A 26602-nucleotide genomic window follows, 5' to 3' on the forward strand; every position below is an offset into this window, starting at 1 on the left:
GACGTCCAGCTGGCAGGTGTGTTCTGGTTATAGAAGTAGACATATCATTCTATTAGAGCTGGGTGCCATTAAAAATTCTAATCATAGACTGTAATTACTTTCCTTGCTCTGACGCCTGCTCAGTAAGCAGCCTTCTGATTATAATTTGGCTGCCCATGTATCTTGCCTACAGGGAGAGAATGTACTGAGAATATACTGTTTAGGCGACGTGAGGATCCAATCCATTAAACAGTTACATGCCATGATGTAAATTAATAAATTCGTATTCTGATTTTATCATCTGCCTCATCTGGGCTCGGAAGGCGTGAGTCAGCAACCCCGGGTCTAATCAACACAGAAGCTGTGGATATCAAGCTTCTGGGCTGAAAACCAAGGAACTAGAAGCAGCCAGAGTGAAATCACCAAGGTAACATTGCCCCAGAGGCCCCTCTGCCTGATGAAATAGGCCTATGTACATGTCATGCAATAGGGACAGAGATTAAAATTTACTTTTGACATTATAAAGAGCTGCATATTCAAGACTGTGGCTCGGTTCCATTCAGGTGAAAGCAAAGAATAAAGGCCAATCGTAGAGCCATATTGAATATTTATTGGCTTATGAGGACACACCAGATGCTGCCCAAATCCTAGGCAGAGGGTTAAGATTTACAGACATGATTGAAAACAGGGGGCGGGGGGAGACACAAAAACAAACCCACACCACAAACAAGGCAGATGGTAGGTGCTGAGCAGAGGTCAGGAGGTGTCCGGTTGAGGGTGAGGTCTTGTTCCAGGTAGGAACTCATGGTCCAGGATGCAAAATAGAAGGTGACTTTAAACACAGGAGGAATAAACCAGGAGACTGAAACACAGGGACAGCAGAGCCCAAGCTGGAATGTCCTGAGGCCCTGAGATTATCCAGGCCATAGGGATGATTTAGGGCCTGTGAGGTGAGGGCAAGATCTTTGAAGTGAGTTCAAAAGGGAGAGCAGAAACAAGGCTGGCAAGACAGACGGTGCTAATCAAGTAGTCCTGCAGTCTAGCCCCCACTTCGTCCCTGATCCTGCGAGCTTTACCTGTAGTGTAACTGACCCTTTTGAGGATCCCAGTAATGCCAAATACAAAGAGAAGGGGCTAAAGAGAACGGGCATCATCTGAACACCGAGCCTTGTGATGGACAAGAGCTCCACTGTGTACTCAAGCCAATAGAAATTAATTAAGAGGAGCCAGGTGTGGTGATGCCCCTCTTTAATCCCTTTAGTGTTCTCTGGAGGCAGAACCAGAGGGATCTCTGTAAGTTCAAGGGCAGATTGGTCTATACAGCAAGTTCCAGGACAGCCATGGATACATGGAGAGACCCTGTCTCAATAATAATAATAATAATAATAACAATAATAACAATAATAATAATAATAGGAGTAGGAAGAATAAGTGGGATAGAAAGACCTATGTTGGCGGTTCAATAGGATTTGTTCCTCAAAGAAAAGGGTGTTCTGAGCTGGGTACTACTGCTGGGAAGACAGGGGTAGGAGCATTGTTTGACCCTAGGAGTTTTAGGCTAGCACTGGCAACATAGTAAGACCCTGTCTAAAAGAAAAACACGTCAGAAAGAGAGAAAATAAAAGGAGTTCTGAAGATAAGCATTGTCTCCCCAGCAGCTCCCAGAGTTCCCCACCAGAGCCAGATCCCTGACTTGGCTAAATGTAGAGACTAAAGATCCATCAGAGGTGTCCTAAAAGTGAGGCAGCCATATGCCACCAGGAAGTAATGACTGTGAATGTAGCCTGCCCAACCATGCATGGGTAGAGAGGCATACCAAAGGCTCAGCAGAACAGCAGGGCCAAACACCACACTGATGCAAGCACTCCTCACAGGTCCACCTCCAGAATGTGTGACCTCTAGGGAGCAGTGCTGAAGAGGAGTCAGCTAAGTTCCCTACCAGCCCGGAAGACTCTGGCCCATGCGTGAAGAAGCGATCTTCTTTAACAGTGGCCTCAGTGGTGGCTTATGGGTAAAATATGAGTGCTCTCTTTGACTAGTAGAGGTTGTCCCGCACATGCTCCATGATGGTCTTCAGTCCTAGCCAGGTCTCCTCCGCAGTGGGGATGATCTGGCTGGCTGGCAAGAGGAAGCCATAGTGCCCGGTGTCTCTCAGCTCAAATGTGAATGCATACTTGATGCCATTGTCATATGCCCAGTCAATGCTGCTCCCACTGGCTGGATCTGGAAGTCAGAAGAGAATACCGTTGAAGCCTCATTCCCTGCAGGGTTCCATGGGAAAAGGCTAGAGCTCTGCCTGGATGGTGTCATGGGATATTTGCACACTATGTGAAGATGTATTGCTGTGATTGGTGTAATAAAAAGCTGAATGGCCAATAATAGCTAGGCAGGACATATAGGTGGGACTTCTGGGGAGACAAAGGAAGAGGAGGAGGAATTGAGGCACTCAAGAGATGCCATCAAGATGTGAATGAGTGGCACACACCAAATGGAAGGGAGGTAAAAGCCACATGGAATGTAGATTAATAAAAATATGGATTAATTTAAGTTATAAGAGCGAGTGAGACAAGCCTAAGCTAAGGCTGAGCTTTCATAATTAATAATAAGTCTTCCTGTTTGTTATTTGTGAGCTAGCAGCCAAAAGGAAAGACTGATTATAGGATAGAGTTCCTTAGAATGCAGAGCTCTTCCTGAAAGTCATCAGGCCCTAAGACACTTATGTTCAAAAAGGCACATTGGCTCCATCCATAACGCTTAGGTCATCCTGTACCATGAAAGTCTGTTCAAGCCTAAACTAAGAGATACTAATCCTCATCCCCAAGCCTGAGGAGATGGCTCAGTGGGCAAACGGCTTGCCATGCAAGCTTGTGTAGTAGAGTTCAGATCCCTAGAATCCACATAATGTTGGTTAGGCATCATGACCCACTTGTAATCACAATGCTCAGGAGACAGAGACGGTCTTTGGAGCAATCTGGCTGGCGAGGCTAGCTGAATTGACAAACTCTGGTCCTTGAGACTCAGCTTCAGTAAGGTGGAAAGTGATTGAAAAAGGCAGTAAATTCCTCTACATGCATGTTCATATATAATATACATGTGAATATACATAAACATGTAACACATATATACATATGCCAAAAGTAGAATCCCCATTCCCATCTTCTCACTAAACCACTGCAATCCTCCAGGAAACTCAAACATATCTTGTTAGGGACAGAGTGAGGTAGGCATCTCCTAGCCCCAGTGATCCCTATCTCCTTGAGATGGCAGCCTGTGTCATCCTTTAGATAGAACAAGGCTGGCCTCATACCAGAGTTAACAGGCTACCGCAGAATGCTGTGGCTCTTTGCTTTGGGTCTCTGGTCTGGGGAGGACCAGCTGCCTCTGATGTAAGGGTGCCCAGAAAGCCCAGTGAAGAGATTCAGTGAAGAAATGCAACCTCCTGCCAGGAATCAGCATTAATTCACCAGGCACTGGAGTACCTACAAGCAGACCACCCAGCCCTGAAGTCTGCTAACCTGGGACCTGGGAACACAGTTTGACTATGACCTCCTGCAAGACCCTGCCCAGAGCTGTCCACACAAGATGCTCTTGAATTCCTGACCCGCATAAACAGGGTAAGAAAATAAATGTTTATCATGTTGAGCTGAGAAGTTTTAGCCTAGTTTTGTTTTTTGGTTTTATTGGTTTTTTTTTTTTTTTTTTTTTTTGGTTTTGTTTTGTTTTTAACACAGCAAGAGATAACTGATACACAGGAAAAGGAAAAGCATTCCTTGCGACTTCCCTTGGCCGGAAGACTTGACAGAGATAGGAGATCTATTTTTCTGCTTCTTCCCAGTAAGACTACTAGAACTACAAATGTAAAATGTAGGCGACAGTCGTCACTAATAAAACAGTGACGATGGCGGATATTCTTTTTTCAGCATCTGTTATGAGCTAGTCCTTACATCAAAGGCTTTCTATTCATGATATCTTAATCTTTAAGATCCAGCAATGGCCATTACTGCCCTTAGTTTACAGCTGGGAAAGGTCCAGGCTCAGGGTGGGAAAGCAGCTAAGGAAATACAGGCAGAACATGGCAGAGCTGGAATGTAAGCCGGTATCCTTTCAAGTGGTCCATCCAGTCGCCTTGAGGTCCATCTGGTGGATTAGCACATCTGATAATGTAAGCTCAGTCCCTTCCTTTCCCTTGTTCCTGAGAACTGTTTCTCATGGACACACTTTTCTAAAGATACAGCTTCCATTGAGATTGCGTGTTCCCAAGGGAATGGAATGGGCTCTGCTGTGCTCTCAGAAATCCTTGTGTGATCCCCACAGTATGTGTGCCCTGAGAAAATGCCCCAGCTAAAAGCAAACAATTCCTAGCATGTCTAACGGTTCTTTAAATGATAAACTCAAGGATTCCATAACACACTTAAGACATTGGAAGGAGGCAGAAAGGACTCTGCTTGGTATTCAAAGTGATCATGTTCATAAACTCCACTTTATTTAATTCCTTGTTCAGTGTGTACCCTACTCTTGCTTGTGTGTATACATATACATGTGTGGGTGCATATGTGTACACATATGCATGTGCAGATGCGTATATGTGCAGAAGCATTTGGTAGCTGGAGGTCATGCTCAGGTACTGTTCCTCAGTCCCATCTACCTTATGCTTCAGAACAGACACTCCCTGGCCTGGAACTCAGCAGCTGTGCTACATTGTCACCATCTCTAGAGCTTAATTGTGCACAACACAATGCCTGGTTTATATGGGTTTGAGGGGTGAAACCTAGATCCTCATGTTTGCACAGCAGCCCTTTACTAACCAAGCTATCTCCCCAGATCTTTTAAAACACACTCTCTCTCACACGCACACGCAAACACACACACACTCATGCACACATGCACGCATGCACACACATGTATGTGCATGCAAGGATATACTATTAACACCGTTCTACACACTCTGTTTTTCAATTATCACTTGACGATCATTCCCTATTAGTACACACTGATCCACTGAATTCATTTACGGGCAGCTTAATGCTTCCCTGTATGAATGCACCAAATGTGTTTTTGTCTAGCCCTCTCCTAGTGGGGATTTTAGATGCTCACCAGACTTCTGTGGTGATAAATAACGTCACAAACATCCTTAAAACCCATGATTTATCCTAGGTGGATGAGCCCAAGAACTTACTAGATCAGAAGCCCTTAGTAAATCAGAATCAGTAAGGAGAAAAGGAATGAGGTGCAAGAGGCAGCTGGCTGAGGCAGAACATGGGCCCTGACAGACTGACAGACTGACAGGAGAGGGACCTAAGACACTAAGGGGCAGACGCAAACCAGTGGGAGGCGTGGGCAGCAGGTAACAGACACCTATGAGTAGATGCATGAGAACACTACTATGAAGCTCATTGTTGTCTACAATAACTTTAAAAAGCATTAATTTTTAAAAAAGCAGACACAAGACTTAAAGCAGTAAAATGGGGTGGGGCTAGTTAGCAGAAGGATCTTGCAGTCCAAAATGACATATCGGGTCCTCGGGATGTAATAATTAATCTTCAGAAACCCACTCAATGGCGGGGGGCGGGGAAAAAGCGACTGAACCCTTTCCCCTATGCTCTGTTTAAGAAGACGGCAAAGTGTGAATTTCTTTCATCTGAAATGAAGACTCTTAAGAAAAGTCAAGCACTTAAAGGTGCAGATGTCAACCATGGATGTGGCACAGGCAGAGCCCCTGGTTAGACAGACTTTCAATACACAAAAAACCAACTACTCTAGAAAGCAATGGAGGAGAGGAGGCCTGTGAAGAACACAGAATAGTTTTGAAAGACGGGAAGTTTTACGGCTCCTGGGTACCCTCGGGAACGCCTTCCTCCTCTTCACCAGGCATCTGGTGAGTATTCCTTGACTTGACCCAGCTCATGCTGGGGGAAAGAATGTGTTTGATGTGGGAGAACAAGGCCATTATTTAAACTGATGTTTGACCCCAAAGCAGGGACCCTAGTGACCCACAAAGATCTTTGGGAAGACCTCCTCAAGGGACTCCTAGCCAGTCTCCATGAGCTCGCTCACTCGGTCCGTGATCACTTCTGGCTGATTAAACAGAGGGTGGAGAAAACTCCAGATGTGTCCTCTGAAGAGTTCCCATTTAACAACACTAATAGCAATAAACTATGAATAATTAATGGATTGTTGCTGCAATTAGTAAGACAAACACCAACATCATGCTAACTGCTCTGTAGCTACACACAGAGAGGTACCGAGACAGTGGTTGCTATGGAGAAGGCACTGTAGAGGGACACACTCCCTTACAAGGGAGCAGAGCTGTTCTGCCCATGTCGACATTCATGTCTGCCATTTAGGCAGAGCTGTGCAGTATGACATTTCCCCATCACTCGAAGACAGACTGCCAAAATAAGAGAATCGGCAAGATGTCAACAGAAATCCAGTAAAATGCTCAGATGAGACCAAAACAAATATGTCCTCCAAAATGAGGCTGTGGATGACAAGCTTCGAGGCCAGGTTTAGATTTGGGAACTTGGTAGATTTTTTTTTTCTCTTTTGCTAAGTACTAATCATAGTCAGAGGACTCCCTGCCACCTGCTCATTCTAAACTCATTATCACTACCATCCATCTCCCAAGACAAAGCTGGTGAGTTTCCTTTGAAATGGATAAGGGCCTGGGGAAACAACTCAAGCATGAGAACCTGAGTCTGGATCCCCAGCACTCACACAGGTCAAAGCAGACATGGTGGCATGGGTCTGTAACCCAGCAGACATGGTGGTGTGGGTCTGTAACCCAGCAGACATGGTGGCATGGGTCTGTAACCCTCATGTTGATGAGCAGAGACAAGCAGATCCCTTGCTGGCCAGTGAGAGACCCAGTTTCAAAAGATAAAGTAGGAAACAACAGAGATTAGATACCCAACATTGACCTCTGACCTCCACATGCACACACACATATTTGTACCCACCCGTACACATGCAGACAGAAATGCACATACAAAAATGGAGGACAGGCTTTGACAACTTTTTTGATAAAACATGTCAGGATCCTTGATACAAATGAGGAATGTAGAGTCTACCCACTGACAGGTCCAACTCATCAAGGGTACATGATAAGCACATGAGCACAGTAGTGACACTGATGAAGATGACTGCCTACAGCAGCCATTTGTCACCAAGTCTTGACATAACCTTTGGTCAGTTACTCACCACTAAAGCAATCAGACAATAACACAGGAAATAAAGCTCACATCTCTCCTCCCAGCCCATTTCAAGTTTCCTCCCAAGGTGCTTTCTCAATAACTCACACCCAGAAATACTCACAGACAGTGGTGCAAGTCGGTCCAACTTGGTACTTAGTGCCCGAGTGGGAAGCCAGGGCTTTGGCTGCACTCCTTGCCACGTCATCCTGGGAAGGGATTGGGCAGAGTGGGAGGAGGGAGGTGAACAGAGATCAGTGGGCACTCTGAGAGCATCTGTGGTATATACTCTGACTGGAAGAGCTTCGTGCAAGCTTTCCTAAGGCCTAGAGAGCTGCTTGCCAACCTTGTAGGAATCTAGTTAAGATAGATGACTGAGAAATCCTAAGGGAGAGGAATGTCATGTTCAAGAACATGACAGAAGGCCAAGTTTGTTTAAGAGAAAAGCCTTGAGTCAAAAGCCAAAATCCGGTCTTCATCTAGCCTTGAGTCTGGGTGGAGCTTCTTCAACCCACAGACTGCTGGGCTGGCAGTGACCTGGGGATAGGGTGGCGCCTCAGCAGACCAGCATGGAGGCCTAGGCCTGCAGCAATCCTGAAGACGCCAACCCTACTCCATCCTACTAGTCCATCTACAGGTATCTTTCCTATCCCAGGAGTGCATCATGGGCTGTGACACAAAACCCCCAGGCTATGACCTATCTCCTCCTTCACTTCTTCCTTAACCAGAGAGAAGATGGCACCCTTCTCATCATGGTGCCAACCACAGTCTTTACCAAGTAGTGAAGCTGTGACATGTTCTAGTTAGGAAATCAAGTATACAGGCTGGACAGAGTCTTAGAACTCACGGAAATGAGAGAGGGACTGTCTTCTTTCTGTTCCTAGTGGGTCTGAAGGCGCTAGTCAAAGGTCAAGGAGGTACTCACTAAGGCTCCTATGTTTGCCCTCAAAAGCTATAGATCATCTACCTTGGCCGTGCCAGAGTCAAGCTAGTCTGGGATCGGGCAGAAGCCCTCCATCACTTACCAGCTCCTCAGCATCCGGGGCCTTCTTGACTGTGTACCCATAGGGATACATCAGCAGCTGTGAGTAGCTATGCAAGTCAATGAAGCACTTGAAATCCCCATGCTTCTGAATAAAATCCACCACTGACTTCACCTCCACTTCAGAATTGGGGTGGGAGCCATGGTACACTTCCGAGCAAGGGTTATCACTGGCCCCTTCTCCTGTAGAGGAGAGCTGATCAGTAATGAGTAACCCATGGGCCAAGAGGACAGGAAGGAGGGTGTACACCCCAACTTTGACTGGAATGGTAGACAGGTATTTGTCAAGATGCCCCCAAGAATCTACTCATGGCAGGTACAGATTCTGAGGAGGGGACAGGGAGGGAGTTTGGGGTGTTGCTACAAATGAGAAGGAAAAGTATTAGAACTTTTTTAAGAGGATAGAGTTGACCTCGTATTGTGCTAATAGCTGTTGTCATAAATAATTAATGTCACACTCAAAAATGAGTTGTAATTAATAAGTGTGCTTGATAATTAATATGAATACCAATAAATAATGAAAATGACTCCATTTATTCTGGTGTCAACTTATTCTCTTGGTTCAGGTCTTAATGGCCAACTGCTGACAAAAATAATCTATTGTTGGGGTTTAAAAATAAGTCTCTTGATTACTTACCAGGTATTCAGACAGATGGTTTTCTTTCTGTGTTTCCATTGTTTCACAATAAACATGCCTTGATGTGTGAGTCTGTGTGCGTGTGTGTGTGTGCACATGTGTGCGTGTGTCTTGACTTAGTAACTGACTGGCTGGTTACCATCCTCCAATCATTTTTCCCTGTGATTTTTATGATAGTTCTATATAATTAAAATCAATCCCTTCAAAACAAAATACTGGGGTGCTGGGGCATAGCTCAATGATAGAGGGCTTGCCTGGCACACACAGGCCCTGGATTTGATTCCCAGCGCAGCAAAAAGTAAAATAAAGTTACGTATAATTTATTCTGTTTTTGTTTTGTTTTCAACACCGGGTTTCACATACAGGTTTTACAGAGTCCACATTGGCCTGGAACTTGAAATGTGTGTGCGTGTGCATGTGCATGTGTGTGTCTGTGTGTCTTTGTGTCTGTGTGTGTCTGTGTCTGTGTGTGTCTGTGTGTCTGTGTCTGTGTGTATCTGTGTGTCTGTGTGTCTGTATCTGTGTGTCTATGTGTCTGTGTGTGTCTGTGTCTGTGTGTGTGCACATGTGTGTGTCTGTATCTGTGTGTCTGTGTGTGTATCTGTGTGTCTATGTGTGTGTGTGCATATGTGTGTCTGTGTCTGTGTGTGTGCACATGTGTGTGTCTGTATCTGTGTGTCTGTGTGTGTATCTGTGTGTCTATGTGTGTGTGCATGTGTGTCTGTGTGTGTGCACATGTATGTGTATCTGTGTGTCTGTGTCTGTGTGTCTATGTGTCTGTGTCTGTGTGTCTGTGTGTGTGTGCACGTGTGTGTGTCTGTGTGTATCTGTGTGTCTGTGTGTGTATCTGTGTGTCTATGTGTGTGTGCATGTGTGTGTCTGTGTGTGTCTATGTGTGTCTGTGTGCACGTGTGTGTGTGTCTGCGTGTCTGTGTGTGTATCTGTGTGTCTGTGTCTGTGTGTGTCTGTGTGTGTGCACACATGTGTGTCTGTGTATATCTGTGTGTCTGTATCTATGTGTCTATGTGTGTGTGTGTATCTGTGTGTCTGTCTGTGTGTCTATGTGTCTGTGTCTGTGTGTGTGTGTCTATGTGTCTGTGTGTGTTCACGTGTGTGTTTGTCTGTGTGTATCTGTGTGTCTGTGTGTGTATATCTGTGTGTCTATGTGTGTGTGTGCATGTGTGTGTCTGTGTGTGTGTCTATGTGTGTCTGTGTGTGTGCACGTATGTGTGTGTGTGTCTGTGTCTGTGTGTATCTGTGTGTCTGTGTCTGTGTGTCTGTGTGTGTGCACGTGTATGTGTGTGTGTGTGTGTCTGTGTCTGTGTCTGGGGGGGTGTTTATTAGTAGGAAAGAACTACCCCTGGATTTAAAAGTGGGAGGTGAGTTTACTTGGTGGTTTTCATTAGCCATGCAATCTTGAGATTATCCTTGAGTTTCAAGAACAAAAATCCATTTGAAGAACAAAATGCATGAACAATGGTTGGTGCTTTTGTGGGTATTTTTTTAAACGGCTGGAACTCAGGGCCCACGTCACTTAGTTCTCACTCACCTTCCATGACTGCTAGCTGCTGATTCATACTAACAAACGGAAGGGAGGCTGCTGGAATTTAAGTTTTACCACAGGCTCTTGCCTATTAGAATAACAAAGATAACTGTTCTCTTCTAACTAGCCACCAGAAACTCTTCTACCCAGCTACAATTTGCCCAGCAGAGCTAGAATAACCAGGGTTGTTAAGGAGGGGCCTTGGAATCAGGCGTCAAAGATGTGTGTGATTTTTAAAATATGTAGGGGCTGAGAAGGCAACTCAGTAGTGGAGCACTTGACTAGAATGCACAAGGCCTCACCACAATAAATCAAATAAAGAAAGAAATATTTAAAATTAACTAAGTCATAATCACAATGCAAAGACCGCCTGGCCCAGTGTTTTCTCAGGAGGACAGGGATTACTGACTCCTTCGCTTTCAAAATCACACACAATAAGACTTAAAAACAAAACAGAACACATAGACACAGAGAGCCTGAGGGATGTCCTGGAGTCTCTCAGTGAATGGAAAAACAAAACCAGAATGGAAACTGGCTCCCTATCCCACGCTGCAGGCATGAGTGCACTGCAGGCATGCATGGACAGCTTCATCCACTGCTGGTGGCGTTTGAAACCATCTCCCCACCTACCTGCGAAACTTGCGTTCCAGTTTCTGTTTGGATCAGCACCAATGCAGCGGCTTCCTGGGTTCCGAGACCGTGTCTTCCTCCATAATCGGTTCTGAAAAAGCCACCAAACACTCAGGGGTATGTCAGGATACAGGAGCAGTGAAGGGTTTCTCTGGGGGCTAAGACCACAATAGAGAGGTTGAGCTGCATGTGACCCTGCCTGGCGACATCTAGACTCCAGGTTCAGTTTCCTGGTCACTCTGCTTTTGCCCCTCACAAAGGAGATGGTGTATACTTCTGGCTTTAAGAGGGGATTTAGGGCTGGGCAGTGGTGGCGCATGCCTTTAATCTCAGCACTCGAGAGGCAGAGGCAGGAGGATCTTTGTGAGTTCGAGGCCGGCCTGGTCTACAGAGTAAGTTCCAGGAAAGGCTCAAAGCTATACAGAGAAACCCTATCTCAGAAAAAAAAAAAAAAAAGAAAGAAAAGAAAAGAAAGAAAGAGAGAGAGAGAGAGAGAGAGAGAGAGAGAGAGAGAGAGAGAGAGAGAGAATTAATCCCAACACTTGAGAGGCAGAGGCAGGCAGATCTCCGTAGGTTTAAAGCCAACCTGCTCTACGTAGTTCCAAGTCAATCAGAAATGCATACTTAGTAAGATGCTGTCTTAAAAAAAAAAAAGGACAGTGACTCCCTCAAACAGCCCTGGTGAGAACTTTCTATATAAGAACCAAGCTGGTCCCATCTGAACACACTAAATAAATTATTGGCTTATACAGAAGTAGAAGCAATGGCCACTGAAGATCACCCATGCCACAGACATGCACGGGGCCTATTATATTCTAAGACAGTCACCTGAATTCAATCATACTCTCAACCAGGGAATAAGGGAACAAATTAAATCATACAACAAAGAAGTCATCAGCCAAACGCAGAATGTGAGACATTATACAGGAAATTACTTAGTTTCTCCAACAAATGAATGACATTTGAAAAGGATGTGTTTGGGGGTGCTGCTGAATGAATAAAGACTTCAGAGGCACAGCCGCAGACAGTGCACAGACCTTATTGGATCCTGACTTCGACAAATTGACTCCTAAGGGACGTTTTTAAAATAATGGGGGGTGTTAGAGGATATTAAAGAACTCCCATTAATTTTTCAAAGGTGACGGTGCTGTGGTTTGGGTTTTTTATTATTATTATCATCAGCTAGAGATGCACACTAAGGTCGTTGTAGATAAAATAACATGATGTCTGGGATTTGCTTTAAAATATGTCAGGAAAATAAATTGTGTAGGAGAGAAAAAGATGAATAGAAGATAGATTAAAATGTTGAAAATTGTTCAAGACCCACAATAGAGAGTTCCTTAGATTATTCTCTCTAAATAATAATAATAATAATAATAATAATAATAATAATAATAATAATATATTCCCTGGTGATTCTCAGCTCAGAGGATGACTAGAAAAAAGAAGTCTCAAGGGAGCATCTAACATACACGTTGGTGAAAATCATCTCCAAGGGCACTAGCAAAATATGGAATCCAACTGGTGAGTTCAATCCAGGCCCTGGCCATTTAGAATTACTCACTTGGGTTTGCGTATACACATATCCATCAGGATTGGCTACAGGCAGCAAGAAAATATCCACTTTCTCCAAGATGGAGGTGACAGCTGGATCCTTTTGGTAATCAGTCACAATCTAAGCAGAGATAACATACTAGTCAGCTACATCATGGCAGGACAGGTTTGTAGGTCTATCCAGGTATTTTCCTGGGGTGCCCAGCAGCCCGCTAAGATGCTGCTGCTAGGATAGTCTCCACCCTCTGAAGCTTCTCTGAAGCCCCCACGGGCTCTCTGAAAAGCCCTCTGAGTCTCTCAAAGCCTCGGGCCAGAACTGCATGACAGTATTGAGTGACAATGGCAGGTGGTTGACAGAGAGGGGATAGTTCTGTTCACTCCTCCCATACACACCGACCGCCCTTCCCTCTCAGCACTGGTTCAAAATAGTCTCGAAAGAGCTGGAGGCAATATGAGAACCCAGGAATCCTGCAGGGCTTGGAAGGGGGTGAAGGTGAAACGCACCTGATTTAGGTGCTGAGTGAGGCTCTGGTCCCTTTTGCAGGGCCCACAGTGAGTCAGGGTCTCAGGCTCACCTTTGAAGTACATTAGCTTGTTCACAAACACTGTCACTTAACCACAGTGAGATAACTGACAGAGGAGCTTTGACCTTCTCCCCTCTGAGAAGATGCCAACCTACTAGGTCTATGCAAAGCACCTTCCTACCTCATCCCCCAGCCCAGCTCCATGAGATGGATCTGTCCCCCCACCCCAGGCCCACCAGAATCCTTGACTAATTCCGTGTGACATGACCTTCCTCGCCGTCCAGATAGCCGTGGCCTGTGAGATCCACTCACGGGAATGGATGCCTGCATTCAGCCATATGGCCGGCCTCTTCTTGCCTCCTCCTGTGCTGAACTGCAGAAGGGAAAGGGGCCAGAAATGACCTGCCCGTCCACATCCCTCCTCACCTCTCTTCTCCCCAGCCCGCTCCTATTCATTTAATTCATTTAAGATAATTCAGGGACCAAATGTTCCTGAGGGCACTGTCTATTTATCAGGCCTATCCGTGACCTGGGAGCTTAATTGGTTGGCTGCAGCTCTGGGCAGCCCAAACCTCTCCAGCTCTGGGAGTAAATGGAAAGGAGAAACAATTGGTATTGTGGGTCAGAATGCCAGTACGATTAGAAATAATAGGGTGTCTCTTGAAAGATCTCAAATGGTTTCCCAACAGAGAGAGACACAAGGGTGCATGAACCAGACTGTTCTGTTGATGTAATAAATGAATTCGGTTTTAAATTACGGAGGAGAGGGCTTCACTATGGCTCTTTGTAAACAGCAGTAATGAATTCTGCTTCCTGCCTTTGCCATAGCATTGGGGCTCCATGGGTCAGAGCTTGGTGCTAATGAAGCCAGGGTCTCTATCAGATGGGCAAATAATCTAAATGTAATTATTTTAAAGGAACCAGCTCAGTGGTGTGTCTCTCCTCCTGCTATAAACCTGGCTTCTACAAAGCTAAGGGTTTGGCGAATTCTTCGTATCAACAGTTGTTCCACGGTTTTTATGCCCAAATTCCTTTCTGTGTTCAGCTGGATTGTTTATGTGATTTATGTCATCGTCATAGCTCTCTGCCTCTTCTGCCAATACAGACCTGAATCTGTTAGAAATATCTGGAAATAGGGCTCCATGCAGCCAACAACCTCAGGCTGGGCTTAAAATTACATCTACCTTAATGTAAGTGACCGGCTTCTTTTCCAAGAAGAGGCCCTAAAAGCAGAACGGAGTTCATATCCTATATCCTATCCGGACTTGCTAGGTGGGAATGAAGGCAGACTGTGGGCCTCTGAGAGTCTTAAGGAATACTATCAGCCTCTGCCTTGATCCTCCCAGACTAAACAAAAAATGGGATATTCTCTCTCTCTCTCTCTCTCTCTCTCTCTCTCTCTCTCTCTCTCTCTCTCTCTGTGTGTGTGTGTGTGTGTGTGTGTGTGTGTGTGTGTGTGTGTGTGTGTGTGTTTTGTTTTTTCAAGACAGGGTTTCTCTGTACATTTTTGGTGCCTGTCCTGAATCTCTCTCTGTAGACCAGGCTGGCCTCGAACTCAGAGAGATCTGCCTGGTTCTGCCTCCCAAGTACTAGGATTAAAGGTATGTGCCACCACCGCCCAGCTGGAATATGTTCTTTCTAACAACCCTAAGGAAATTTTTTTAAAAACCAGGGCATTCAATCAGATCAAAATATCTAAATAAGCAAAGATGACTAGAAGCTACAATCTCTTCCTTAGAACCAATGGGGTCTAAAAAGTTGCCTCCTTTTGCAGACCACAGCTAGATCCTGGAAATTCAGATCAGAAGTTCGTGTCAAGTTGGATCCTCGGAAGAGCCTTGGGCCTCACCTTCAGAACATACATGGGTCGCTTTTCAAATGTCTCTCCAATCTTCACTCGGCTTGCCAGGTCAGGGAAATCTGTGGCAATACTGTCCATCTCGTGGTAAATCTGAAGTGTGGAAAAGTGAACCAAGGACACTTTTAAAAAAACTTTTTTTTATTTTATTTTTTGAGTTGGGGTTTTCCTATGTAGCCCACACTAGTCTTGAACTTGGAATCTTCCTACCTCACTCTTCCAAAAGCTGGGATAACAGGCATGTGCTACTAGACCCAACTCAATGGTATTTTAAAATTCTGTTCCATTGTGCAAACTAGGCAGTGGTGGCACACGCCTTTAATCCCAGCACTTGGGAGGCAGAGGCTGGTGGATCTCTGTGATTTCAAGGCCAGCCTGGTCTACACAAGGAAGCCCTATCTTGAAAAACCAAAAAATAAAAAAATTTAAAAAAAAAAATTCTGTTCCATTATGTGTTGGGTGTCTGTGAACCGCATCTTGTCAGTCTTAAGTTTTTTCTGGGACTCAGACCTTGGGGTTGGCCACTTTGCCAGCATGGAGTGCTTATGGCAGGGAGCCATCTGAACAGCTACTTTGTGCAGTTTTCTAGAGAATAACACATTTCAGTAGTCTGCAAAATTATAGTCCACTTAAGTAAAACAGAGAGACTTAAACAGATACTTCTCCAAAGTGTGGTTCTTTGCATCATCCTGGACTGGATCATCAGAACAGGCCTGCCTACCGAGGCTCTGAATGGCAGGGCTCACCAAATTGTTCTCTACCAGAAAAAAAAAAATCGCAGTGTGTGTATCCCACAAAAACAATACAAATAGATTGTTTATGATATAAAATAAGAAAAGAAGCCACATGTGGTATGCCTTTCATCCCAGCACTCAAGAGACAGAGAGAGACAGGTGGATCTCTGAGTTGGAGGCCAGCCTCATCTATGGGGTGAGTTCCAGGACAGCCAGAGCTACATGGAGAAACCCTGTCTCAAAAAATAAAATAAAATAAAATAAAATAAAATAATAAAATAACAAAAGAAATATAAATGCAAAGATGGCTCCATGAATAAATGTTTGCCATGGAAGAGGACCTGAGTCCAGGTCCCCAGAACCCTCATAAAAAGCTGCGCGTGGTGGTGTGCACCCCCCTAGTGATGAGGGAGCACAGACTGGAGGATCCCTGCCGCTCACTGGCTAGCTAGTCTAGCTCATCACTCAGCCCAGGTTCAATGAGAGCCCCTGTCTCATCAAAATAATAAGTAAGACAGAGAGTAACAGAGGAATAAAATTCTTGTTTATCACGCAAAGGGCTTGGAAGGTTGGGTGTGTAACTCAGTTAACAGAATGCTTATTGAGTATGCATGAGCCACTAGGTTCAATCCCCAGGACTCCACAAACCAGGGATGGTAGTACGCACCTGTAACTGCAGCACTCAGAAAGTAGAAGGATCCTGAGTTCCAGGTCGTCCTCAACTCCATGGGGAGTTGGAGGCCATGCTAGGGTGCTACATAAGACTTTGTCTCAAAATAAAGGGGAGAGGAACATCTTGGAAACTCTCCCAACCCACAGACACTAGAGACTGAAGAAAAGCAGAGTAGATGCTTTGGGTCATGAGAAACGACAGTCACCTACAACAAGTTAAAACAAGCTGACTGTGGTGAAACCTGCCTGGAATCCCAGCACTCGGGAGGCAGAGGCAGGCAAATGTCTGTTAATTTAAGGCCAGCCTGGTCTACAGAGTAAGTTGCAGAACAGCCAGATCTACACAGAGAAACCCTGTCTCAAAATGAGAAAGGAAGACAGAGACAGAGACAGACAGAGGGTTGGGGTTAAAACACCAGGCTGGGACTGTCAATGAATCAACAGGTAAAAGCTACCAAGTCTGACAACGTGAGTTCTGAGTTTGACTCCTGGCACCCTTATGGTGGAAGGAGAAAACTGATTGTCCTCCTGACTTGCACATTAGCTGCATGGCACATGTACACCCTTATATACAGATTAGATAGATAGATAGATAGATAGATAGATAGATAGATAGATAGATAGATAGACAGATAGATAGATGATAGATATGATAGAGAGACAGATGATAGAGAGATGATAGAGAGAGATGATAGATGGATAGATAGATAGACAGATAGACAGATAGAGGATAGATATGATAGAGAGACAGATGATAGAGAGATGATAGAGAGAGATGATAGATGGATAGATAGATAGACAGATAGACAGATAGAGGATAGATATGATAGAGAGACAGATGATAGAGAGATGATAGAGAGAGATGATAGATAGATAGATAGATAGATAGATAGATAGACAGATAGAGGATAGATATGATAGAGAGACAGATGATAGAGAGATGATAGATAGATAGATAGATAGATAGATAGATAGATAGATATGATAGATATGATAGAGAGACAGATGATAGAGAGATGATAGAGAGACAGATGATAGATAGATAGATAGATAGATAGATAGATAGATAGATAGATATGAGAGAGAGATAGACGGTAGGCAGGCGGTGGGTGGGTAGGTAGATGAATGGGAAATTGTTTAAAAACCTCTAAGCTCTACTGGGTGTGGGGTTCAAATTCACATGCCAGCCATCACCACACAGACCTGAAACCAGAAGCCCTGGCAGCAGCAAATGTGGAATCCCACTGGAGACCTAGAAAAGCCTAAGTGGCCACAGGATATGAGCTGTTCAAAGCTGGTTTTAGGAAGAAACCCGAAGGAGCTGGCCAGGAGAGAGATGGCATAGCCACAGGTCTCACGGGGCACCCAAGTCAGTGGGAACGGAAGCAAGCAGATGAGAAAGTGAGACAGACAGACGGCTGGTAAGGTAAGTGGATGGCCTCTCTTGGTCCCTGGGTGACATTTGCAACTGGTTAACTCAGCTAGGGGAGCCCCCACATTAATGAGGCTAACGTGTTAGGGGTTTGATCCTTGTGTGGGTCCTGAGCTCTGCTTTCGTCTGTGGCCCGAGACTGAACTGAACTCCTAACTTTATCCAGCTGTTTTGCAGATGTATGTCATTGGTCACAAGGGGGATCAAGGGCCAGAATTGTTGGAAGTGTACACAATAAACAAAGCTACTGACAGTCATGGGAAGAAGTAGAAACAGTTGGCCAGCCCCTGAACTAATCTCTCGTCTAGAAGAAAAACAACTTGAGGTATACGCCTCTTGAAAAATTTGCCAGGAACACGGCGTTTGCACATGAGGATCAGCACGTACCAAGGCAGAGGAAGGAGAAGAGAAATTTAGATCTGGGAGGAGATCCCAAGCTAGCAGAGTCTGCAAACTAACGAAAGAGATACGTGGGACATAAGAGCCCCAAATTATGAATGATGCTGTTCCATTCTGAGGTCCCTTTTGATTTCTCAAGTTCCAGTATCATATGAAATTATTCAGCTCCAAGTTTTTCATTTGAAAGTTTGGCTTACCTTGAAAGTCAGCTATATAAAGTGGTTTCTAACTACACACAGCACCAAATTGCATTGGGGAACAAATATACGTTATAAGGAGTCATGATAAATGAGTGGAAATATTTGGTTAACCTTGGAAATAACCGCTTGACTGCTTGCCTGGAGTAAATGGCATTTTATTCTGGGCTAGGGATTCTGATGGAGGAGAAGGTTGAATTACAAGGACTGGAAAGGCTGCCATTATAGCATGGTTTTCTTTAAAGGGCTGCTGGAGAAGGGTGTCTGCAGGGAAAAGTGCAGCAGTGTTTCGCAGGCACATGGGCGCTGGTGGGGGTTCAAAAACCAGTGGGGAAGGGATAAAAGTGCACCACGTTAGCCCCTCTGCAAAGCGATACCGTGCTGAAGTTGGATGTAAGGAGAGAAGGGTGGCCTCCAGCCTGCTGGGAAACACTTACAGCTTCCAAGGAATGGTAAGACCCGTAGTTGAAATCATCACCACTCCGCTCTTGCCCTTCACTGTGCTGCATTTCTTCATCTTCGTTATCTAAAAGGGACTAAAAAACCAGACACAGCAACATGGTGAAGGGATCTCCTGGAGATGGAGGTTCATCTGGGGAGATGGGCCGGCCAAGATGGCATCCCCCTCAGGGTAACAAGCAACACACATGCCCAAGATTTAACGGGGCTAGAGCACTTACTTAACTGATACAAGCCGAAGGTTACAATCCAGGAGAACAAAAGTTCATGCTGCATACATCCAAAATGTCTTCAGTCTTAACTACATAACATTCTAATGCTGCTAACTCCCAAAGGGTTTACATTAATTCTGCAGGGTAAGACCATGGAATTATCTGGGTTCATTTCTGCTTAAGGTCTTTATTCCTTAACATCCTTGGTTCTATTGAAACTTTTTCAGTACCTAAAACTAGTGCAGGGTTCATACCCAGAAGAAGAGCTCTCCATAATGATGTGTGTTGATCATCGCAGTCAGTGTGACACAATGAAAAATAATAAACTATCCTGCCTTTCATTTAAAAAAAGGAGGGAGGGTCAATTTTTTCCATATATCTATAAAACTTTACTTTTTAATATCCGATTTACATTATCCCATTCAAAATCCACTTGCTCCCTGGAAGTAACATATGCACAATTCGGTTTTTCTATAGAATGAAATCTCTAGACATCAGCTTGCATCTGGTATCCAGTACCTCTGAAACCCACAGCTTGGGAAACCATTCAGAAACAAAGAAATTCTTATAACCACTCATACTTTGAAGGTTCTTGGCAGATGTCTGTGACAACTGAGGATGATTAATAAGCTCACAGCTGTTCACACCATCAGGAAAATCCTGGGCCAAATCACCAATTAGTCCATAACCCACCTCGATGAAGGACAGAGTGTTAGTCAGAAACACTGCCCTGCTGTTCAATGCAGGGCTGGATGACGATGTTCCCTCTGCTGGGAGCTATTGGTGACCTTCTCCCTTTCTCAAAAGATAGCTCTTCTGATCAGTTCCCAGTACACACACACACACACACACACACACACACACACACACACACACTTGCCTTCTAACTTCAAATAAGAAAAGGGGGGATGAATGGTTACCTACTGAAGCTAATGTGTACCTACCTACACATTATCTAAGGTGTCAACTACTGTTAGATGTATTATATACAGTTAATAGAAGCATTGTCTCGATAAATAGTTGAAGTAGGAATCATTGTCACCGTTTTATCGATGATGAAATGGAGGCTCGGGAAGGTAAACGCTTGCCCAAGGACACAGGCTAGTGGTTAGCAAAGTCAAGACTTAGGTGAAGATCTATGCAGCCGTCTATCTCTCTAGCACACTCACCCTGTAACACGTTATTAACCTGTTTCCATCTGTCTCAATTTCTTCACCTGGGGAGGTGAAAAAGGACGACCTGGCCATTTTTAAATCTCCCAGGTCTGCTCTGATTGGTGGCTTCATCTTACGCAGGACTCGTAAGAGTCCCTGGCCTACCCACCTGTAGGTCTTCAATTGTCACTGAGTAGTCTAAGCCCTGAGACTTCAGGAAGGACTTGACTGGCAGCAGACTGACCGAGGGGACAAGGATATCCACGGGACGGTCGAAAGTGGAGGGAGATTTCCAGACGTTGAGCTAAGGCAAGCAGAAACACAATCCGGTTAAAAGATAGTTCAGGTAAACATGAAATGAGCTCATGTTCTTTAGAATCACTGTCAAAAGCCACGGTAATCCCTGAGTCCTGCCCAAGGACAAACATCGCCCATTTCACAGGCATATCTGGTCAGGCACACCCAGCATTTAGTACCTCATAAAGCCCAAGGATCAATGAGGGTTACAGGAAGTAAGGAGCCTGCAGCTCACCTTCCCTCTAGCAGCCCAGCGACACTGAGCTCCCCCCTCACCTCCTCGCTCGTGTGAGTGGCATGTGGACTCGTATTCCATGAGGAACAGAAAACTCACAGGGATTAAAAAACAGATATAAGGGCTGTGTCACCTTCAGACTTGGAACATTCCAGAGGGTGAAGGGAACCATGTACCTTAAAATGGTCCGAATTCACTAGCTGAGTCAGTTTTCTGATCTCATCTCCATTTCTGACATTAATCCTGAAAACTTGGTCCCTGGAAGAGGGGGGAGAGCAGAAGATAATGGTAAGTTCTCAGCTGGCAAGTAGACCCCAAACCCACCGTCCCAGACAGGGCTGTGCTGAGGGAAGGAAATGATCTAGTCTTTGGTTATAATGTATAGCCATTAAAAACAAGACTATGTGGCAAGGATGAAAAAGTGCTTATGTATAACTTTAAGGGGAATATTAAGTGAAAGAGCAGGACACAGAATTGTATGTATGCCATGATTATGAGGATGGAAAAAGCAGATGGGCTGGAAGGAAAACAGACAACGGAAATAGAGTGAAGGCTGCCAGTGCTCGTTCGGGTCGTGGGATTATGGATGGCTTACTTTTTCCCTCTTGTATCTGCTTTCTGTAATGTGGTCATATTACTTTATAATGAAAAACATATATATTTTTGCAGAAAGGAATGTCCCTGAGTTAGGCTCCGGGCTAACTCAATACATAAAGAAACACTTCTTCACTGTCAAAGGCGAGGGCTGAAACCCCGACGGAGCCTTCATGCCTGGAAAAGCTGGGAACTTTTGGGAACAGACCCTCTATCCTGGGAAGGCCAGGATGAGAGCATGAACCGTGCCCCCCAGCCCCACGCATGTGCTTGACAATGGAACTGGGCATGGACTAGGGTATGAGGCTCGACCTGAGTCTCAAGGCTGCCTACCAGGCCCTGAGAGCACCCGGAAGAAGCCTGCTGGTGGCAGCCCCCCCACCCTTGTCGCCCGGCCTGCGCTCTGTCCTGGGCATCATTCTCTGCAGCAATGGCAGGGGAAGAGGCCCCCAAGCCCTGCGTGGGTGGGAGAAGGCTAGGCCTGAAAAGCCTTCTTTGAGCTCTCAGCTCGCTTAGAGAGCCAGCAGCGGAGCCATTAGGCGTTGCTAGGTGACGGCCCAAATGAATCCGCACTCCACTCTGTCACATGCGTCATCCCTTTGACATGAGTGAATGCCGGAAGAGCTGCTGGAGAGGGATGTGGGCTGAAGGACCTGTTGACAGAGTAAATGGCTCTGTCACAGGGAACAAAATGTGAGGCTCACGTGGAGGCTCCTCACCAGAAAACCGGTTCAATCTGGATGGACTTCCAGAGTTTCACTTAGTTCTGGAAAGTTCTGGGAAGACCTAGGCCAGGCCCAAAAGACAGGTAGAGTTGTTCTCAAAGCAGGTGGCCGGGCTGGATAAGATGCCCGCACCCAAGGCTGCCATCCTTTCACCCTCGCCCTCCTCCTGGGTTCCTGGAGGTTGCAGCTAACCGCATCCCATGAAAAATGCAGCGGACCCTCTAGGAAGCCAAGTTTGGCAGGGCTCCACTGAACCTGCTCTGGTTCAGGTATGGTTTGAACACGCCCCAAGGATTCAGATCCTGGAAGTCTGATCTCCAGTTGAAAGGTAGCAGGCTTTAAGGGGTGGGGTCTAGTGGGCCCTTGGAAGTTGCTTTTGTAGAGTCAGTTCCTAAGAAAGTAAGTTTAAAAGACTGAGCAAGGCACCCGAGTGTCTCTGGCCTCCCATCTTGCCACATGATCTCCCCTTCACACACATGCTACCTCCATAATGCCACACACAGGAGCCCTCGCCAAAGGCAGAACAGACAGAGCTACCCAATCTTGGACTTTCAGCTTCCAAAGCTACAAGTGAAATAAATCTCTTCTCTCTGTATGTTATCTAGTGTGACAGTTAACAGTAATTATTAACCTGACAGGACATAGAATTACCCAGGAGACAAGCCTCTGGCACATCTGTAAGGAACTATATAGGTTAGGTGGGAAGAGCCAACCTAAAGGAGGCGGCCTCACTCCCTGGGCTTAGGACCTGGACTGAACAAAAATAGAAATGTAGCTAAGCATAGGTACTCATCGCTCCCTTCTGTGGATGTCCTTGACCAGCTGCTTCAAGTCCCTTCCACCATGACTTTCCATTATAATGGACTACATCCTCATACTGTGAGCCAAAATAAGCCCTTGCTCCCTTAAAGGGGTATCTTTAAGATGAGCATGCTAGAGGCCAGAGAGACAGTTTGGCAGTTAAGAGCATGTACTGTTCTTGCAAAGGACCCAAGGTAGGTTCTCAGTACCCGCAGGTGACTGGCTCACAACTGCCTGTGACTCCAGTCCCAGGGTATCAGATGCCTCTGGCTTCCTTGAGCACTCACATGTACATACACAGACACATAATTAAAAATAATAAAAACGTAGTTTTTCAGTTCACGTGCTAGAAGGATTGGCATCTTGGGTGGCAAAATCAGGCCTTTGCAAAATAACACTGGCTAGAGCAGCCACAGAGAAAGGGGGTGGTGGAGAAGGAACAGGGAAGGACAGCTGAAGAACTCTTTGGAGTATGAAGAGAAAATGGCACATCGATCCAGGCTGTAATGTGTGCACATGTTCCTTTCTCCAACGTGGTGATATCTCAACAGAACTTGCATGCTCCCAAGCACAGTCCATGACAATGGAACGAAATGACTTTTCTGACCCTGGAAAGGATTGAGTTCACAGTCCATCCTATCATGTTCTAACCAGCCAAGCTACCCAGGTCAAGACATAACATCTGTAGTGTGCAGGAAGAGGCAAGGCAAAAGATCTGGTACAGAATGGGGCACCTTCCCCATCTCTCCCCGACCTTTGCACACCTTCTTGGTTCCAGCTCTCCTGAAATTTCATGTTCATTCCATGCAATTGCCTTTCTGTGCCTTTGTGTTCCCTTAAGTGCCCGGTAGTCTCCCACCTAACCTTCAAGACAAGGTCATGTGATTCATGAAGCTTTCCTTAACCAAAGCTCGGTACAATAGCACTAAAAATTGGTAGTGGTGGTAGAGTAGGGTCTGCCATCTTTATGAACATCAGCCTAGTGATGTCTAAAATCAGTGGGTGTCATGCAAAGGGAAACTCTTCCTGCCGTCATTGACCTTATCTCTGTTTGAAAAATATCTTTCTCAGCTCCTGACACTGCGGATGGTTGAGCTCACCCCATCTGCACTAGCTGGAATTCCATTCAAAGGCCTTGACCTTGAGCTCTTTTTGGAGATAGAAATTGACCTTGGTGAAGGGAAATGTGGGGATTCGCAGGTGCTGGTCCGCCCCTCCTGTTCTGTGTGGTTGTTTTAACAGCTCTTGGGCTCCCTTCAACTCCCAGTACACCGAGATGTCTTTAGCATCATAAGTGGTGACGTCTGCTCACTCACCCTCACACCTGTCCCGTGCTCAGAACAATCAATAATTGTTTTGACAGCTAAGCTTCCATCCCTCCCTTACTACCGGAAAGACAGCCAAGTGGCCAGCTCTCTGTGCCTCGCTCACCTACGTCCCTGCCCAGGCTTAGCAGCTATGACTGATAGTATTCAGAGATGGCCTCAAGAACCCCTGGGATGCTTGCCAGCTGCCGCTGACATGACAACCAGTTCTGCAGCTACTTCCTGTTCTCCACCTGCCCAACACCTCCACGCATCCTGGCCACTGTCTCATCCTTAAGGTATCTGAAAACTAGCACAGGTGATACCAGCAGAGCAATAGAGACTAGGGAGCTGGGAGGACCACATCGCAAGGGCAGGAGATAGGGTGGTGGGGAGAAACCACCATCTTGTGTCCGTTAGCCAGTCTCCAGCCTGGCTTCCCAACCATTCAGATGCTCAGAGGCCAGCTGCACTGTGCCCTCTACATTCACTGAACTTGGTGTCCAGGACATGATGATGGGTCCCAGCAAAGATTCTCCTCCCGTTGCTGAGGCGCCTATGATGAAGTAAGAACAGACTTGGAGATGACATGGCATGGTTGGATTAAAACCGTTTGTAATCAGCTCCAGCACACAACTCCTGAAGCGAACACTCTAGGACCCAGCCCCATTGTCTCAGCTCAGGTGCCCACTTAATCACAAGAAAGGTCTGTATCCTGAAAAATAGAGATTTTTCCAGCCACATGAATAACTGCAGCAGGAGCCTGACAGCTCCATGCGTCAGCCCACACAGCAGCGAGTGTAGTCACGACACACTCACTGCTGGGCTGTCTGTGGGAAACCTTCCTCCCTGGCCACCTGCTGTGCCTAACCCCTCAGAGCCATTGGCAGCAGAGGCAGGCATGAACCGTCATCCCCATAAAAATTACTCAGACCCATGTAGTAATTGCTTCAATAAACAACCCTTGAGTCCCTTTAGCCAGATAATACAATAGAGAATAAACTCATATACAGGTAGACCAGTGAGATAGAGGATTCCATTTGATTGGCTTCTTTTACAGAAAAAGGGTATAAGCTTTGCATTCAGCGTTCCAGCTTCCCTGCTTACAAGCTAAGTAGCTTTGGGCAGGTTCATTAACCTTTTTAAGACTAGATTTTTTTCATGTTTAAATTGAGGAAAATAACACCCTTGCCAGACAGAGCTGTTACACGATCCACAAGACAATGAACAGGAAAGCTCTTTGCAAAAGGCCAAGTGTTATGTGGTGATGAGTTATCCTAATGCAGTCTTCTACCTGGGTACCAGAGCATCCCTTCCATCTCCCCTGCCTCTGTGATGTCCTGTCCTTCATCAACTCCACAGTCTTCTATGTAGAGCATGTGGAGCCTATGTGCATACATGTGCACACACACACACACACACACACACACACACACACAGAGAGAGAGAGAGAGAGAGAGAGAGAGAGAGAGAGAGAGAGAGAGAGAGAGAGTCCTGGTGTGCATTGCCATAGCTGTAGCTAGGCAAGACCTATCGGACCTCCTTGTTCCAGAAGCCTTTGAGAACCACCAGTGACACCCAGGCTTCACCACTGACCCAGTATCTGTTCTTAAAGCCTGTGGTCCAGCTTTTCTCTTTAAGCCTGGCAAAAACCTGACAAAGCCTTTCTGGCTATTCTTCCTAGTTAATAGTGAAGGAAATGCCTAGAAGTGACCTTAGAAAGAAATAAGGGGGAAATACAGAATTAGCAGGAGATTGGGGAGCTGGGGAGGGCCTTGGGACAACACTAGCTTTGGCTTCACAGAAGAAATCAGGTTTCAGAGAGAAGTGGCTGGTTCAGGACGACAGGGACAGAAGAGATATAAAAGCCCAGGTCCTTCCCCTAAGCTCTACCTCCTAAAGTATAATCACTCCATTTGGCTCCCAAATTGCTGAAATAACTAAATAATGATAATAAAGTTCAAAAGAAACTCACCCAAAGAATTTATCTCGGCCACAGATGCCTGACCCAACAAGGGCCCCAAAGAACAGTAACCACCTCATGTCTCACGGGTGCCAGTTTACACACTGACTGAGTCAAGCTGTATTTATGAGGAGCCCAAGGTAGACTCACATCCTCAAAAATGCTAATATGCTTCTCCAGCACCCTTCCAGCTCTGACAAGGCAGGCTCCAGCCAAGGCCTCCTCCATTCCTTTCTAGTGATGAAGGCCCAGCCTCCATTTGCAAGGCAGGAACTTGCTCCACAGGCTGGGAACGTCTTACCCAGGGTGCCACATTGCTCATCACTTGGCATCTACATGGTGTTTTTTGAGTAAATAGAAAGATCCCACATTGCTGGTTGGAATTTATACTGATAGGAGAGGCCAGTTTGTAAACCTCAGATGGCATTACCTCTAGAGTGATAAAAAAAAAAAAAAAAAAAAAAAAAAAC

At 45.6% G+C, this 26602-nt stretch overlaps 1 protein-coding gene across 2 annotated transcripts; it reads right to left on the bottom strand.

The window, feature by feature from the left end:
- Positions 1–1978: 1978 nt before the first annotated feature.
- On the bottom strand, positions 1979–26229 carry Cpa4 (carboxypeptidase A4). 2 transcript variants are annotated; one of them, XM_036182041.1, is made up of 11 exons: positions 26145–26229; positions 20922–21003; positions 20383–20517; positions 18826–18924; positions 14946–15047; positions 13365–13469; positions 12583–12693; positions 11019–11109; positions 8192–8391; positions 7291–7375; positions 1979–2202 (listed from the first exon to the last, which is right to left on the bottom strand). In XM_036182041.1, exons 1-11 carry the CDS (start codon positions 26210–26212, stop codon positions 2015–2017), a joined length of 1266 nt encoding a protein of 421 aa, XP_036037934.1. In that variant the 5' UTR covers positions 26213–26229; the 3' UTR covers positions 1979–2014. The 2 variants fall into 2 exon arrangements, with proteins under 2 accessions (XP_036037934.1, XP_036037935.1); XM_036182042.1 differs by lacking the exon at positions 18826–18924.
- Positions 26230–26602: the final 373 nt, after the last annotated feature.

Source organism: Onychomys torridus, chromosome 3, assembly GCF_903995425.1.
Source record: "Onychomys torridus chromosome 3, mOncTor1.1, whole genome shotgun sequence".
Lineage (NCBI taxonomy): Eukaryota > Metazoa > Chordata > Mammalia > Rodentia > Cricetidae > Onychomys > Onychomys torridus.